This window comes from Rhamphochromis sp. 'chilingali', assembly GCF_963969265.1.
Source record: "Rhamphochromis sp. 'chilingali' genome assembly, chromosome: 1".
NCBI lineage: Eukaryota > Metazoa > Chordata > Actinopteri > Cichliformes > Cichlidae > Rhamphochromis > Rhamphochromis sp. 'chilingali'.
The window spans coordinates 70,711,623-70,729,433 of NC_137929.1; the positions used below are offsets into that span (position 1 = coordinate 70,711,623).

The 17,811-nt window shown below is 44.3% G+C and overlaps 1 protein-coding gene across 2 annotated transcripts in view; it reads left to right on the forward strand.

The window, feature by feature from the left end:
• Positions 1 to 17,811, forward strand: part of LOC308396452 (uncharacterized protein) — a 55,048-nt gene that overhangs the window by 5,662 nt on the left and 31,575 nt on the right. For both annotated transcript variants that reach the window (XM_080881765.1, XM_080881766.1), the window contains exons 2-6: positions 8,209 to 8,250; positions 8,654 to 8,920; positions 8,995 to 9,228; positions 9,324 to 9,560; positions 11,308 to 11,448. In XM_080881765.1, the coding sequence (XP_080737891.1) occupies positions 8,209 to 8,250; positions 8,654 to 8,920; positions 8,995 to 9,228; positions 9,324 to 9,560; positions 11,308 to 11,448 (921 nt within the window). The remainder of the gene's footprint in view (positions 1 to 8,208; positions 8,251 to 8,653; positions 8,921 to 8,994; positions 9,229 to 9,323; positions 9,561 to 11,307; positions 11,449 to 17,811) is intronic.

Sequence of the window (17,811 nt, forward strand, 5' to 3'; positions counted from 1 at the left end):
GTGGTGAGGGTGGGTAGATGCGTCTCTAACAGCATCAGAATCAGAATCAGAATACTTTATTCATCCCGAGGGAAATTAGGGGTTACAGCAGGCAGCACGCTAATGGCGCATGCGCACTTACAAAAGAACCTTCTGACCAAACCTTACACAAACATCACATTGGGCAGACATGTCAGAAGGTAGGCTGACAGGAAAAAACAACGAAAATACACTACATGAGGTAAGAGGAGGAGAAAAAAAACTCCACTCAGACTGAGCTCCTAGTGGGAGAACAGTTTGATAACAGAAAAAACACCTCAGCACAAAAGCACATGACTATCAATACACCATAGAAACACGAGACAAGCAACGGGGGCGGGTAAAGGGTAAGAGAGAGCCGGCGTAGACAGCGCATCCGGTCCTGCAGCATCTGTGCTGGTCCAGTTGACTGCTATCATCCCCGGTAGGGCACAAGCATCGAAGGCGTTGGAAAGGGAGGGGGGATGAGTGAGTGCTTATCAGTGTAAGTGTGTGTGTGTGCGCGTGTCCATAGTTCAGCTGAGACAGTGTCCTTCGCCCTTCTAGGCTAAGTAAACAGTCTGCCAGCCAACCCAGGTGGCCTTCATGGGACGGGAAGAATAGCCGTAACACAGTCGTTATCAGGGAGTTGTTTTGGTGGGCTCAGGCCTTGGGCCTGCAGCTGGGGCCGTGGTGTCCAAATGTAGAATATTGTTGATTTCTCCTTTGTGAGCAGCTCGAATTTAGCACTCTGAGACTGGTCCCTCGATCTCCCGTTGAAGAGCTGCGAGCCTCCCCATGATGGTATCAAACTTCTGTTCCGTGGTGTTGTCAGTCTTTTGATTCTGAGACCTCACAACTGCAGTGATCCGTTCCGCGATGTTTTCCAACTGTCGCTCAAGGGTCTCATTTTGAGCAGGCCTCTCTCTGATGTTTCCCCTCATACGCTCAATGGTGTTGTTTTGAGCCTTCACAGCAGCTGTAAGCGTCTCCAAGGTGTTGACCATATTACGTTCGTTGTGAGAGGTCGCACCTCGTCCCGTCGCTTCGAATCCAGCGGGCAGCCTTGTGGGGGTTTGAACAGCCGGTTCCACTCTCTTATTTCTCTGATAAACCAGGGCTAAGCCAACGCCGATCAGCATGAACCCTGTTATCATGGTTCCGAATAGGTAGATATCTTCAGCGTCCTCGATCGACAGTCCCGCCAGGCACACGGTCCTCCAGTTCTGCCACCCATCCATCGTGTAACCGGCAGGGAAAGTCCCTCCAGGGCACTCAGGCTCTCCCGAGCCCAGACTTCTCGTTGAGAAGAGGGTGTCAATAGCACTCAGAGACCAGTTGATCAAATCCATAATTCTCATCACCATCAACACAGGAGCACCTCAGGGATGTGTCCTCTCGCCACTGCTCTACTCCCTCTACACTTCAGACTGTGTGGCCACCCATGGCTCCAACACCATTGTGAAGTTTGCTGACGACACAGTGATGTTGGGCGCCATCTCCAACAACGATGAGGCGGCCTACATGGATGAAGTGAAGAATGTTATGCAGTACATTTGCATAACAGTACATTATGCAAATGTACTGTTAGGGTCCTAACCCCTAACAGTACATTTGCATAATGTCCTGTTTATAATCTTATAAACAGGACATTTGGATAATAACTGAAACTAGCACCACTGCACCACTCGCAGCCATTCCCCAACTCTCTGTGAATGGTACTCATGGTTTTTGATCAGTTGTTGTTGATCAATGGTCTTGACAATATGCGTACCAATGATCAAGGAACTGACCTCCCAGCCCATTCGTTCTTTCAGTGGTGCTGGTTTCAGTCATTATGCAAATGTCCTGTTTATAAGATTGGGGAAACCTGCAGTCAGCTGAGACTGAAGAAGTCACTTGGATGAGTGACGAAATGTTTCTCCCACTGAAAACGTTACATCCAGATGAACAGAATCAACCTTTTGGGGATTTACTTACCTTGATTATTGAGCATTTAACAAGAAATGCAATAGTTACATCTTTTGTACAGTAAAATAATAAATAACAATGTTTCACAGTTTAGAGTAAAATTTCAATCATATATGCCACCTCTGTAATATTCTAGATATTTGTAATTGAGCGATATATAAATATTAAAAATATATAATATTTCATAAATGTGTAGGGGAATGGCTATTATTGTCATGGTCCTGGGTCTCCTGACCCAGCGTTTTTAGTTCTTTGTGATGTTTGTATTATTGTCCTTGTGTGATTTATTCTATGGCTTCTAGTTTTGATCCCTTGCCCTTCATGTCTCTCTGTGTCCCCTCTGTTCTGTGTAATTGTGTGTCTTTGCATGTTTGAGTTTGTTTTCTGTCACTCTGCATTGTGCATTATGTTCTCATGGTTGGTCTTTTGTTACTCTCTCTAGTCTAGTCTCTTGTGTTCCCAGCTGAGTATTTCCCTGTGTATTTTGGTTCTTAGACCTCTGCCTTATGGTTTATGTCTCTGTATTTCTTAGTTGCTGTCTCCACTGTGTCAAGTTCGCGTCTCTGTGTGATACTTCCTGTTTTACTTTGATGGTCCGTGTCTCATGTGAATGCGTCCTGCTTTGCTTGTCTCGTCAGTCCTGATTTCTCCCAGCTGTGCTCTCCTTCTGTGTCTCATTCCCCTCGTTACTCCCCAGTGTATTTAAACCCTGTGTTTCTCTGAGTCAGTGTCGCGTCGTCCCTCATGCTGTGTGTGATTCTCCCCGTGTCTCCTAGTATACTTTATGATTAGCTTTTCCCAGTTTAGTTTTGTATTGCCTGTGTTCTATTTTCCAGCAATTAAAGCTGTGCTTTTGAGTTCAAGTTCTGTCCCCGTGAGTTTGCGTTTGGGTCCTCTACTGCCTGCCACACAGCCGAAACATGACAATTATATCTCCACAATGTAGTAGTATGTAGTAATAGTATGAAGCTAAGTGAACAAACTGATGCACTTCTGTGATGGTCCGCGGTGTATGCCATTCCGCCACTTGTTGAACTATCAGGGGATCTGTGGAAATACCTCCAGCAGAGATGATCTGGCCCAGATTGGCAACCTGCTCCAGGAACAAGCAGCATTTTGATGGCTTCAGTTTTAGGTTGGCTCCACACAATCTGATGAACACTTGCTCGAGCTGCTCCAGCATCTGGGTGCCATCCTGACCCAGGACAATGATGTCATTAAGGTACACTAAGCAGGTCTCCCACAGCAGCCCGGGCAGGACTCTGTTGATTTAGCCTTTGGAATCTGGCTGGTGCATTGCATAGTCCAAAAAGCATCACATTCCACTCGAACAATCCCTTACAATCCCTTACAGGTACAAAATGCAGGTGCTTTCTACCTGCCAGTATCCTGATGTCAGGTCTAGTGTACTGAAGTAGTTGGCAGTGGAAAGCGTGTCAAGGGTATCCTGGATGCATGGCAGGGGATAAGCGTCTTTAAGAGTGCGCTCATTTAGTGGTCTATAGTCCACACACAGTCTGAGACTGATATTTCTTTTTCACCATAACAATTGGAGCAGCTAGCTATTGCTAGGCTGAGTTAGCCCAGTCGCAGGCTCTGCTGTACATGCTGGTCGGCCGCTATTTGTTTGTCTCCTGCCATCCTGCATGGCGGGTGCTTAACTGGTGGCACTGACATGGTCAAGATGTCATGCTGGACGACACTGGTGCAACCAAGGTCATTTGGGCCAGTGAGAAGACATCACCATAGGACCCCAGCAGGCCTGCTAGTCCCCAACGGGCAACGTGTGTCAAACCGGGGCTGCTCTCAGCATACAGGGCCTGCAAATGGCTTGGCACAAAAGCAGGGGCAGTGCTATCAAGCTTGAGGGCTGCCAAGACCCTTGGTGGGTAATTCGCCAACCCCTCCAGGACTTGCACAGGCTGAAGAACCCCAGCCACGGCAACCCACTTTAAAGTAACAGCCCCAGGGTTAAAGACTCTGATCAGGATGCTAGAGGGTTTGCAAGGCTGCACAACTACGTGAGCCACCAGCACTTTGTGTTTCTCCACAAAACCCTTCATGGGGCTTTGTGGGGTCTATCAGTTCCCACTGTTACCCCTACTCCCCAAATACAGTGCAGTGGGCTCCAACAGTATACTCAGAACGAGCATCACATACACCTTGGGCTGCCATGAGTTTTTTTTTTTTTTTATTCCCTTTTAATTCCTGTCACGGGGCTGGGCAGCCTGTACTGAACAGGACTCAGGTGCAGAAACCCAGAGCGGAGACAGCTGATGATATAACAATTTATTAGGCTTAAGTTCAAAAAAGAAAACGTAGCAAAGACAAAAAAAACAATAAGACGTGGAGTTTGGATGAGGCGTGGCCTGGGGAACGTGGCTAGGGCGAGGGAATGAGGCCTGAGATGTGGAGTGGAGCTGAGTAGGGAACAGTCACACTGAAGGGAGAAGATAGAGGAGTTAGGGAGGTGGTGGAGGCAGCTCTGAAGTGGCTAGTTGTAAGAGCAGCAATTCTTACTTGCAGTAGGGGACATGGAGTGTTGAGAGGGGGGTGATGAGAATCCAGGGGAGGCTGAGTGGCGTGGAAAGGCTGGCCTGAGATCCAGGGCTTCAGATGGAGTGTGATGGCAGGAGGGCAGGCAGGTGAGGCACAGAGAGATTTTCAGAATGATTGCTTGGTATCCTGAGTCCGGAGGTGGAGCGTGAGCCAAGGTGAATCCAGCAACTGTAGCACAAGAGAGTCGTGTTAACAAGATAGATCACAGCAAGAACTTGAAGCATAATGGCCTGTTACCAACATGTGTTGATGACGAACTGGCAGTGAATGAACATCAACGTGTGGTTTAAATCCCTCTGGCTTGATTGCCTGCAATAGGCTCCAGGTGTGCAGGAGCTGGAGTTGGCCCTGCCCAGGGGCGGATCCCAGGTCAGTTCAGGAGCCTAATGGAAACTCCAGCCACCCACCGCAGACCATGACAATTCCTTTCTTTTCCATTTCTTCTTATTATCCAGACAGCTCACTTTTGCAGCTTTGTCCTTCATAACTGGTACCAGTAAAATACACAGCATTGAGTCTGGTAGTCTTCCATGAATCATAAACCCTGTGAAGCAGAGTGCTAGAAGAGGAACTAGCCTTAAACTTAAACTGTTTTAAATGTGATCCAACCCTGAAGCTTTATTATCAGATAACTATGAATGAATTCATATATGTCACGGCTGCCGAGGTGAGCCGTGTGGTGTTGGAGGGAAAGAGGACCCAAAATGCAGGCAGTAGATTGATGATGCAAGTGACGTTTATTTCCAAGTGATGGAGTTACAGAACAGGCAGTGAGTACGGTGGCTGGGAAGTGCAAATCGCAACAAATTAAAAAACCGCAACAAAATACAAAAAGCCCACAACAAAATCCTGAACCAACCAACCAAAAATCCTGGCCACGCCCCCTCTCGTGACATCACGCTTGTGTCACTTCCGGTATTTCAGACAATCCCTTTCCGTCAAGGATTTTTAATTTGTTGTGGGGTTTTTTAATTTGTTGCGATTTGCACTTCCCAGCCACCGTAAGTGAGGAATGACAAATGACTAAAGAAACCTAAACTGGGAAAACTAAATAACAAACCTGAGAACATACGAAATAGGGTGAGGGCAGAGAGAGGAACGAAACACCTTGGAACACAGACGAGCCGACAACAAGCACAGACCGACACCCACTATATATACACACACAAACAAGGAGACCAGGTAATGACATACAGGTGGGAGCACAGCTGATTCTAATACACAAGACGACCTGAGGATACAAGCTGAACACAATGACAACAGACGGAGACCTTCAGAATAAAACAGGAAACCCAGAACACGAACAGGGCACAAGGGGAGGACACAGAATACCAAAATCAGAATAACTAGAACAGAGGAAAATAATCATAAAACACAAAACGCTGGGTCAACGGCCCAGCACCATGACAATATACTTCATGTGTCCTTACACTTATTGTGTCATTACTCATGTCAGAATTGTCCTCATACGATTCACTTTTTATACAGTAAAACAACGCGCTGTAATGCTCTCCTGACAGGGTTTTGTAGGCGGACTCAGGCGCAGACCAGGAGACCTTTGAAAAAGCTGACAGTGCGTTTATTTACAGTGATTTCACCAGGTGATAATATATACAAAGTGTTTGGGAGAGGGGTCCATGGCTCCAGGGTCCGAGGGGGAGGGGAAGGGTCCGAAAACACACTCCACTCTCTCAGCAACGATCCCCTTCCTTTTCCTCCAACGCTCCTCTCGCTCACTCGCTCACTCAACGATACAGGGACGGGTCCAGGGAAGATCTACAAACACAGAAAAATCTATTTAGTACAAGGTCACATGAAGACTAATACTCTCAAACTTGCAGATCACAGAATAACTGACGCTGGTGGCTCAACATTCCAGCAACGAGTAGCCAAAGAATCTGCTCTCAGCTCATTTTGAGTTATGAAGCGAACAGCATATTTATATCTGACATTCACACATTTTTTCTGTTCAAATTCTGGGCCTTGTTTAGGTCTTCCAGCCATGGCCCAACATTTATAAGCTACACAAGCTTCATCATGGTACATGGCTACATGTTCTTTCCAGGTCTAATGTTAGGTTTCTTAAGCTTATATTGTTTATCAAACAGTGTACCACATTCATGCAGAGCAGTCACTATATCATCATACATGGAGCAGAGTTCATGTTTATGCACAGCATTCTTACAGTTGACATCCTTGTCCAGCTTCTTTGGGCAAAGAAATGTTGTTCAGACGTATATCGGTGTTACTATGATAAGCTAAGACATCCCCTTCACTACAAGCTGACCAGTCTAATTTTACACTGGTAGCAATATTGTTTCCAGTTGTTGCTGGCATTTGTTCCACATTCACAGTAAAACCAAAAGGTATATGGTCTGACACAGTTACCTCATACCTAATAGTCATGTTTACTAAAGCTGCATGTCCATCAGCTGTACAGATACAGTGGTCCAACCATGATGTACTATGCCAGGCTTCACTTATGTATGTATAGCTGTCTGCAGGCAATAACACTTTGGTAGACAAGATAAGATTATTATCTTCACAAAAGTGGGCTAAGTGGTTAGCAAACTGAGAACTGGTGTCTGTGAGATCAGCATTAAAATCACATAAATATTAAGAATAATAAAGCTACTATTATTCTGTGTATATTGTATACCAATACACCGGTCTACATCCAGTCTAATGGGCTATCACAGGGTCTTTTTTGTCCTAAAGAAACTGATGGACATTATGAACAATGCTGGGCATCCTCTGCACACGGCCATAAAACACCAGAAGAGTCTGTTCAGTGACAGGTTGCTTCTCCCAAAGTCAAGGACCAGCAGACTTAAAAAGTCCTTTGTCCCACACGCCATCAGACTGTTTAACTCCTCTCTGGAGGGGAAACAGGAGGACAAAGGAGGGGGAACAACTAAGCTGTAGTGCCTCTGCACCTCACTGTGCAATTTTTATTCTATATTCAGCGGTGCAATAGACTCAGAATAGTTGAAATCTGCACTTCCCTGATTATTCCTATTGTTGGATTTATATTTTATTATTGTCATTTGTATTGGGAAATATTTATCCATATATGCTTAGAGGTGTATAATCAATTGTGTAGTGATAGGATGTGTGATCCTTAGGAGTCTGCAACGACTTTGTTTGCATTCCAGAGTGCTCTATCATTCACGCCCACATCCTGGGAGCATGGGAGAGGTCGTACCTGCTCTTTGTTTTATGGTAGGATAAACGTATCTATGTCTGTTTTACTCTAAGATGCCTTTTGTTTAGATGAACTGCTCGACTTCCAGGCCAGCAGATTTTGGGAAGTCATTTATGGGGTCACAGTTTCACCCCACACGCACACGCACATACACAGACGGTACTCTTTGTTCACATGTATATCTATATAAGATATCCTATGTTAATGAACCTATGCATATTCATGTAACCTCAATAAAGAGCAGTGTTACGAGGAAGCAGACAAGAGCAGCTGGGGTCAAGCGAAGGAACGGCGCTTGTCATGGTTTTATCTAATCTAATGTTGGAGAGCATCTAAATGTCACTGACGTCTGCTTATCTGTTTGGTCACATTCACACAGAGAAAGAAGCTCCTCACCTGTGCAGGTACACAAGGTGGAGGAGCCTCTGACCTTTAGTGACCTCTGACCTTTACTGACCTTTGTCCTCCTGTTACAGGTGTGTGTGTGCTGCTGCTGTCTGCACCGACTGTTTCTGAAGGTGAGTTGATGAAGTGAAAACAATCAGTGAGACTCCAACAAGAACACAAATACACTTACTGTGTGTGTGTGTCTGTGTGTGTGTGTGTGTGTGCGTGTGTGTGCGTGTGTGTGTGCGTGTGTGTGCGTGTGTGTGTGTGTGTGTGTGTGTGTGCGTGTGTGTGTGTGTGTGTGTGCGTGTGTGTGTGTGTGTGTGTGCGTGTGTGTGCGTGTGTGTGTGTGTGTGTGCGTGTGTGTGTGTGTGCGTGTGTGTGTGCGTGTGTGTGCGTGTGTGTGTGTGTGTGTGTGTGTGTGTGTGTGTGTGTGTGCGTGTGTGTGTGTGCGCGTGTGTGTGCGTGTGTGTGTGTGTGTGTGTGTGTGTGTGTGTGTGTGTGTGTGTGTGTGTGTGTGTGTGTGTCCTCCAGTGTCTCTGTCTGTCAGTCCAAACCTTCAGCAGGTCTTCAGAGGATCTTCAGTGGATCTGAGTTGTGTTGATGATGGACAGACAGCTGATGGATGGACAGTGAAGAGGACCAGAGGAGGACTCACTGAGGACTGTGGAGGCTTTGGGGGGGTTCTTGGTTCCTACTGTTTTGTGGATCTTTCTGCTCCCAGTGAAACCTTCTGGTGTGAGGACTCCTCTGGACAGCAGAGTGACAACGTCTCCTTCAGTGTCCAATCAGACACTACAGGTGAGATGTTCCAGCTGTGTCTCTGTCTCTGTGTGACTCTGCTCTCATTAACTCTGTTTGTCTCTGATGGTCAGATAAAGATGTCATCCTGGAGATCCCTGCACTTCCTGTGAGGACAGGAAGTGATGTCATTCTGCGCTGCAGACAGAGGACTGGTGACACGGTCGCAGCTTATTTCTTCACCAAAGGAAGTCGCCATGGTCTTGAACGAGAGCACATCATCACCAACATCATGCAGGCTGATGAAGGTCTCTACTGTTCTACTGAACAGGGTAGAAAGTCTCCTCAGAGCTCTCTGAGGGTCAGAGGTCAGAACACTGACATCACTTCCTGTTTAAAAAATGATGTAACAATGTGACCTGATAATAAACTGACTGAACCATCTTCATCATCTCTCCTCCAGATCCTCCCAAAATCATCCATCCTCCCCCTCTTCACTGTCCTCCCCCTCCTCACTGTCCTTCTCCAAGAACCTCCTCAAACTTTGCTCCTCCTCTTACTTATCCTCCTCTCCCAGCATCCACCTTTCCTCCTCCTCCTCCTCCCTCTCTCCTGGTCCCCATTGTTGCAGGTCTGGTTTCTGGGCTTCTCCTGGTTCTAGTTCTAGGTTTGGTTCTGTTCCTCTGCTGGAAACTTAAAGGTATGAAAGCTTTCACTCACCTGATATGAACAGTTGTAATCTGATTACTACAGTTATTAGCCATAGGGTGTTTAGACTCACCCATGAATTAAGTTTCCCATTGGACCTTCTGAAATAAATAATTAATTTTACTTAATTTCATACGAGCACTTATATGTTCAGCTGAAAACAGATCTGGTCAGACAGACATTTGTTTAATTTTCTGTGTTTTGTGTTGTTTTATTTTAATCATGTCAGTTTGTCTGATCTGTTTTTAATACCTTTGTAAATAACATTGTTCATCGAAAATAAAATAAATTTTTCTTACATGATGCAAAATGATGAGGAGAAAGAGGAACAATTAAACAGGAGTTCTGTTCCTCTAAAAAGAAACAAGTTAAACATACCTAAGGTATCTTTCTATTATCTGGAATCACTTATCCCAACATTGCTGATCATAATAAGCAGTCACACAAAGCTGGTTATCAGCTCGCTAAGTTAGCTTGGGGTTTAACCTACAAATTCACAGGAAAGGGGCGGGGCTTGAGAATCTGATCAATCAAAAACGGTTATTTCATGGATCACATGATTGTTCTTCAAAATAAAAATGATCCCTATAGGGGTCACTTATAACAGAGAAATGATCAGATAGTGATCAAAATATAGAATAGAATAGAATAGAATAGAACAGCATTTAATTGTCATTGTAAAAATAGAAAAAATAAACAAAAATAAATACTAGTGACATATACAAAAACAAAGAAAGGCACACAATGGAGGACTGTTTCTTTGAGACAGTTTAAAAGGACTTGGTCTGAATAGGGTCCATGCATGAGTGGCCTGAGTGATGAGGGTTAGTCAGACCACGGCTCAGATAGGTGGGTGGGCAGGAGGATAACAGTCTGAACTGCCCAGGGTGAGAAGCTGTTAGTGAGTCTGGAGGTGTGAAGTGCTGTATGTAAAGAACATAATAATATTAACCAGAAAAATGTCACATTCTTATAAAGTCAACTGAGATCAAAGGTGCAGAAACTGGTTAAACTGGTGATGTGTGACAGAGCTGCAAAATAAAGATCTGAACAGCAGTGAATGTCTGAGCTCAGTACTGCTGCTGTTTGTTTCTAATGAACAGCTTCACATTGAACCTGTAAAACTTTAAACTGGATCCTAAGAATCTGTAGCTATGTGTATGTGTTAGTCCCCATAGGGAAATAGTTCCTCTGCATTTAACCCATTCACCCAGTGAAGCAGTGGGCAGCCACCAATGCAGCGCCCGGGGAGCAGGACGGTACCTTGCTCAGGGGTACCTCAGGGTAGCCGTTCAGTGGAGTCGAACCCCCGACCTTCCGATCATGGGACCACCACTCTACCTACTGAGCTATCCCTGCCTTTAATTTAGGGGTGCCCAAATTTAAGGGTAGCATCCTTAAGATAACGCATTTTTAGTCAATTACGTTACAGCAATGTGACGAAGGCTTGTCCAAATTTGAAGGCTGCTCCAAATGTGCCCAACAAATGTGTCCTCCTTTTCCCCAGATTTGAAGGATTGGTTGGGTGTATCCTTCGTGCCCCACAATATCCCATAATTCATAGCGTGGCCAGGAAATTCCAGTTTCCAACAATAGCGGCAGCTACTTCATTTTAATATAACTTTTATTAGTCTTTCTGGGTCACAAAATAAACTTTTAAGATATTTTCAGGCGAGAATGTAGCTATGTAAACTTCAAATATCTGCTCAGTTTATTAAGATATCACATATTTGCAATAGTGCTCCGACATTTTCCAAGACGCCTGTTACCCACCAGCTCAATACCTAGCCAGGGTGAGACGAGTGGACTGTGGTGTTATGGAGGTCACAACTGTGAAGAACCTGCAAAGAAGTGTCTGAGATGGATCATCTGCCTCTGCTGTGAGTCTCCTTCATATTACTTCCAATCTTCTCTTTAAACATTTCTCCAAAATTATTACCTCTGTATCCCAAAAGGTTGATTCTGTTCATCTGGATGTAGTGTTTTCAGGGGGAGAAATGTTTCATCAGTCATGGTCTCTGATCAAAGCCCGTTGATCAATAACCATGAATACCATTCACAGAGAGTTGGGGAATGGCTGCAATCACAGCATTGTAAGATGGCGAAAGATGTACCCTTAGGCCCCTTCTCGATTCAGAGATGGTCTTTCCCTTTTAATGTAAATGGCCTCCTTGACTCCACACTCAAACCAGCGTTCCTCCTTGTCCAGGATGTGTACATCCTCATCTTTGAAAGAGTGTCCACTGGCCTGTAGGTGTAAACAGACTGCAGAGTCCTGGCCTGACGAGGTAGCTCTTCTGTGTTGTGCCATCCGCTTATTCAGAGGTTGTTTGGTTTCTGCAATGTATTCAATTCAATTCAATTTTATTTATATAGCACCTAATCACAACAACAGTCGCCTCAAGGCACTTTATATTGTAAGGTAGACCCTATAATAATAGATACAGAGAAAAACCCAACAATCATATGACCCCTTATGGGCAAGCACTTTGGCAAAAGCGGGAAGGAAAAACTCCCTTTTAACAGGTTGAAACCTCCGGCAGAACCAGGCTCAGGGAGGGGCGGGGCCATCTGCTGCGACCGGTTGGGGTGAGAGAAAGAAGACAGGATAAAGACAATGTATAAATACTGGCATTCCTCCTGGCACTTAACAGTGTACACTATATTACTCTGTTTGTGTCGGGGGACCCGATCCTTTGGGTGGATCAGTTTTTGGCTACTAAATACTAGAGATGGCACGATACCACTTTTTTTGTCAGATACAATATCATAAATTTGGATATCTGCCGATACCGATATGAAACCGATATATAGTGTATCTTATAATCAATAAATAAATAATAAATAATTATGGAGTTCCACAGGGTTCGGTGCTAGGACCAATTCTGTTTACATTATACATGCTTCCCCTAGGCAGCATCATTAGAAGACATAGCATAAATTTTCACTGCTATGCAGATGACACACAGCTCTATCTATCCATGAAGCCGGGTAACACACACCAATTAGTTATTAGTAACGCTGTGAGGAACCCTCCAGTCATTTTTGACCAGGACATGTCCTTCAACGCACATATTAAACAAATATGTAAGACCGCTTTCTTCCATTTGCGCAACATCTCTAAAATTAGAAATATCCTGTCTCAGAGTGACGCTGAAAAACTAGTTCATGCATTTATTACTTCCAGGCTGGACGACTGTAATTCATTATTATCAGGATGTCCAAAAAACTCCCTGAAAAGCCTTCAACTAATCCAAAATGCTGCAGCAAGAGTCCTGACAGGGACTAGAAAGAGGGAGCAGATTTCTCCTGTTTTGGCTTCCCTTCATTGGCTTCCTGTTAAATCCAGAATTGAATTCAAAATCCTGCTCCTCACATACAAGGTCTTAAATAATCAGGCCCCATCTTATCTTAATGACCTTGTAGTACCATATCACCCTATTAGAGCACTTCGCTCTAATAGGCCTTGTTATGATGATTTGTGATATGAGGTTCAGTTCTACGGTGGTGATCGCAGGGTGTGCACAGGTCAAGTGCCACTATGACCCTCCAGAAAATAAAGAGGACAGGGGATGATCGTTCAGCTCTTTAATGGCAGATTTAGCGTGGGTGTGGGTATGTGTGTGTGTGTGGTTCTACAAACAGAATGGAAAACAGAACACAAATTACAATCAAATTATAGACAACAATAATCACCATATAACATATTACAGCCATATACTTGTCTTACTACTACTAAGCCTAGGCGAACTTAGCTTAGCTTAGCCTGCTTAGCTTAGCGATAACTTAGCTTATAGAAAATGTACAAACTGAGGATGTCCAGAGCAATAAACATACAGGCTATCCTTCTTACACAAGAAATATCCTGTAACTCACCAGTCTTATGGACGCACACTCTTATTGAACCCACATAAACTGCTCCCGAGCATAACTTGTGATTCGCACTGCCTTCATGAACACCATTTTCCATCCCAGTCAAAACATTACTCACAAAACGGCCACGCCCTCTAGTGGCGAGGCAGAATACTGCATCACAATCCTGCCTTCAGAACAGGCCTACTTGTTGTTCCTAAAGTATTTAAAAGTAGAATGGGAGGGAGAGCATTTGGGAGACAGACACTATCTCAACTTTCTTTTTTTTTTCTTTTTTTTTGTCCCGTTTGGATCTATAGCCATCAGAATTGTTGTCTTGAGGCCAAGAAAGATGCCAAGCGGATTTATTTTACCAAGTGGATCATCATGGCCTTGCCATATTGGTCCATTTGATTGACCTTTATTATAATTATGAATTTATTTTATTTTCAGTTGCAAACGGGACAGACATGACTGTGGGATAGGACAGGGGGAAAGAATGAAAGAAAACCAAAGGGGAGAAGAGACGGTGAGAAGGGGGGAAGAGAGAGAAAAAAAAAAAAAACAACTCCTGGGTCACCTGTATGGAGAAAAAAAAACAGAGGAGACAGCAAACAACAAAGAGCAACATAATAATAGAAAAAAAGCACCATCACAATAAACTAGCTAGCCATAGATATCAATAGTTACTAAATAATAAACGATATTGTGCAACACGCAAGATAGACAGCGCACAATGTGCTTTGAGGCAGCAGCCAAGAAAGCTGTAGTCCACGTCTGTGAATACCCATGTGTACACCTGTGTGCATACCTGTGTGGATCAGCATGCTTGCATTCCAAAGGTTTCTCCATGTAATGATCTGTGTTAAGGTTCAAAAATTGAGGAAGGAGAGTACAAACAACCATGGTCCAGAAGATCTTGGTCAAACAATTGATTTTTAATGACTACACATGTGGGAAGAACACTCTGTACGCAGACAGCAAGTGGTCTTCGACTTAATCAAAGCATAAACAGATCTTTATAGCATCAGGGTTTGATTTACTGACGCCCCCTTCATACGTCACAGACAGGATATAGACATACGTCAAATCAAAACAACAATGACTTTTAACATAGTTCAAAAACATCATCTTCTATTTTCATGGCTGATTCGTCCTGTCTACCTTTCAGTTCCTCTTTTACCGAGACAATTTTGCAGTTCCAACCAGACATAACGAACCTCTCCTCTAAATAACTCTAACTCATGTGTGTGTGTGTGTTGACCTCACATGCTCTCTGTGTCACCTCTCACTGACTGTCTCTTGTCCTCAAATGCTCCTTCTCAATTCACCTGTTGCACTTCTGACCTTTTACCAGACCAGAGGCTCACTGAGACTATGTGTATGTCTTCTTACTAAATAAATGTTTTAACCAAGAACCCCTACCAAAAGCTTAATATAAAAATGACCTGATATAAATGTATTGTAAGCCTGTATTGCAATTCCTTCTATGTTCTAGTTTTCCCTCAACATGTATCAGCTGAACATCGCGTCAGTGAAGCTTCAAACCTTTAAAGAACCTGAACATCAACTCAAATAAGCACAGATATGCAATGTGTACAAAATAGTTATAACTGCATCTGAAATACAAAGTCAACATCATCATAAACATCTTAAGGCCATCTTAAAGCTATCTGTTACATTGTTAAAGCCTCGTCTTACCCTGCTGCTCAAAATAACTTCCTGGTTTCACTTCTGCAATTTCTCTGCAAGCCTGTTTCCTGTCCTGTTACTTTTAGCCTTTCTGAACGACACACTGTTTAAACCTCTAAATGCAATATAAATGCTGCAGCTTATATTTTAATGCAATGGTACTTTTAACAATAGCAGTAAAATAATTTCCCTGCTCCACATCTGCTAGGGAGTGTGGGGAGCCACAGCCCTGTCCTTTATGGTATCAAGCAGGTATGGAGGAGATCAAAACTCCAGACATGCAGAGGCCCCCAGAACACAAGAGACCAAGGAAGACCAACAGAGGGGCAGCTGCGCCACTGTCCCAGAAAGAGCTGAGGAGAGTCCCAGATGAGGGCTCATTCAGCAGCCGTGGAGCAGAAGCCAGGGGGAGTTGCAGTGACGCGCCCGTGAGCTCCGCCGGCAGCCAGCTGTGCCTGAGTGACCGAGCCCCAGGCCGAGAGGCCGGGGGCACCCCACCTCCGAAATGGCCCGAGCGAGCCCCAATAAGCGGCCCCCAAGGAGTGAGCCGGTGTGTACCTGGACGCCTACCCCCAGACACAAAGAACCACCAACGCACCGATGTCTGAGGGAGTCCGCCACCGGCAGTGGAAGTGGTGGTGGGTGGAGATAGGCCTCCAAACCTTGGAGGGCCCGAGATGTCCCCAGAGAGGTGGCGTCTGATACCCAACCTGACATATAGACACAGACATACAGGCACACACAGACACAAACATCCATTCACACCCTCATGCTTTCATGTGCACTTCACACTCAACCGACGTGGAGACAGACATAAAGAGACGCTGTATACACGATCACACTCCCCAAGCGTACTCTACAAACCAGGTCTAGGTACCCTTGCCCCTGGAGGGGGGAACCGCACCCAGACCCAGGTGGTGTTACCCTTTTCCCTGCGGTGGGGAGAGGCAGACCGCCCCGACTCCGCAGCAGCAGGGAGGCCCCACACCCCAGACCGCAGCCGGATGGCCAACTCCTCCTAGCCCCCCCCGCTCCAGCAGGCTGCAGAGAACGGGGGTGAGAGAAGATTCCAAACCTCCCTCCACCCGCTCATAGTAGTGTTGATGCATGTGTGTTCTAAGGTGCAATTAAAACCCAGGAGGGCATGGAGCTACCTGCCAGAGAGCAGCAGGTAAGCGCATAGTCCCTCCTGCTAGCCCTCAATGTCTACGTGTATTTAAAATTGAGAGGTGGGCAACGATGCCAGGGGTGAGGTGTACACCCTGATGGTAACTTGGACTCCATGTATTGTGCCCACCCCCAAGATCCTATATGCATGTGTAATGAGGGTGTGAGTAATGTGAATGTCTAAGTTGTGGGATAAAATTGAGGCAGAGGTAGCCAGAAGGGGACGGGGGGGGGGGGGGGGGGGGGGGGGGGGGGGGTGGCCTCCTCTGCACCCTGGTGACATACCCCTACTCCAAGGCCCTGCATGTGTGGGTGGTTGTGGTGGAGCGGGAGGAGGGAGGCAGCTGGAGATGGGGAGGGAAGGAAGGGAGGGGCAGGTAACCCCTCCCTGGGGCCAGCTCCCCCGCTGACCCCAGTAGGCACTCTGTTGGGGGAAAACTCTGTAAAAGACCCAGGAGAAATAAAGACACAATGAGACAAAGTTACTTTCTTTATCAAACGTGTACACGGGTGAGCTGCTAAGAACAACTCACACCATGCACAGTGGCTTGGTAATTTTTATAGGAAAGACAGTGAGAACAGGATAAGAAAATACAAAACAAATAAAATAAACAACTCCATATGTGGCGCTAGTCTCGTCAGCAGAGAGCTGGGAGAAGGCTGTGAGAGATAAAACAATCTAAAACAATATGTCCCAGAACAGTATGTCTTTGCTGAGAAAGTCTAAAAAGATAATTCTAAACTAATCTAACCATAGACAAAAGGGCATGCTTGCACATTTAAAAGAAGGTAAAGAAACATAGAAACATTTTTCCTGTAACATTCCCTCCTGTTTAACTTATTTTAAATGTATACAACAATTGTCTGTGAAGGTTATTTATTAAGTATCTTAAACAATTTTTAATCTTTCAAAATGTCAGCATAGCAGAAATGGCAGTCATTTGGTCTAAAGAATAAAACAAAAGAAAATAATAAAAAGAAAAACATAGTAAATGAAATAACAAGTGGAAAAAATAATAAAACTAAAACTACAAAAAAAAATAAAGGATAAAAACCTTATATTTTAAAATGAAAACTTACAAAAAATAAAAGGATGAAAAGTAAAATGAAAACTTTATATTTAAAAATGATGAAAACCTAATATGTAAAATGAAAACTTCAAAAAAAATACAAGGATGAAAACCTTATACTTAAAATGATGCAAACCTTAAATTGAAAACTTTATGTGTAAAATAATGAAAACTTCATATTTAAAATGGAAACTTTATGTTTAAAACTGAAGACTTCAAAAAATAAAATAAAAGCATGAAAACGTTATATTTAAAATGAAAAACTTTATGTTTAAAAGTCAAGACTTCAAAAAAAATAAAAGCATGAAAACTTGCATAACCTACTAATGTTTTAATCAGTGCATGATCACTTGACAAGTCATTTTTAATCACCACGTCATTTATTAGCAGCTAGTACAAGTTCTCCTCTAACAGAATTGCAACGGGATGTTGTTCTTCTTGAGGCACGGCAACATAAGCAGT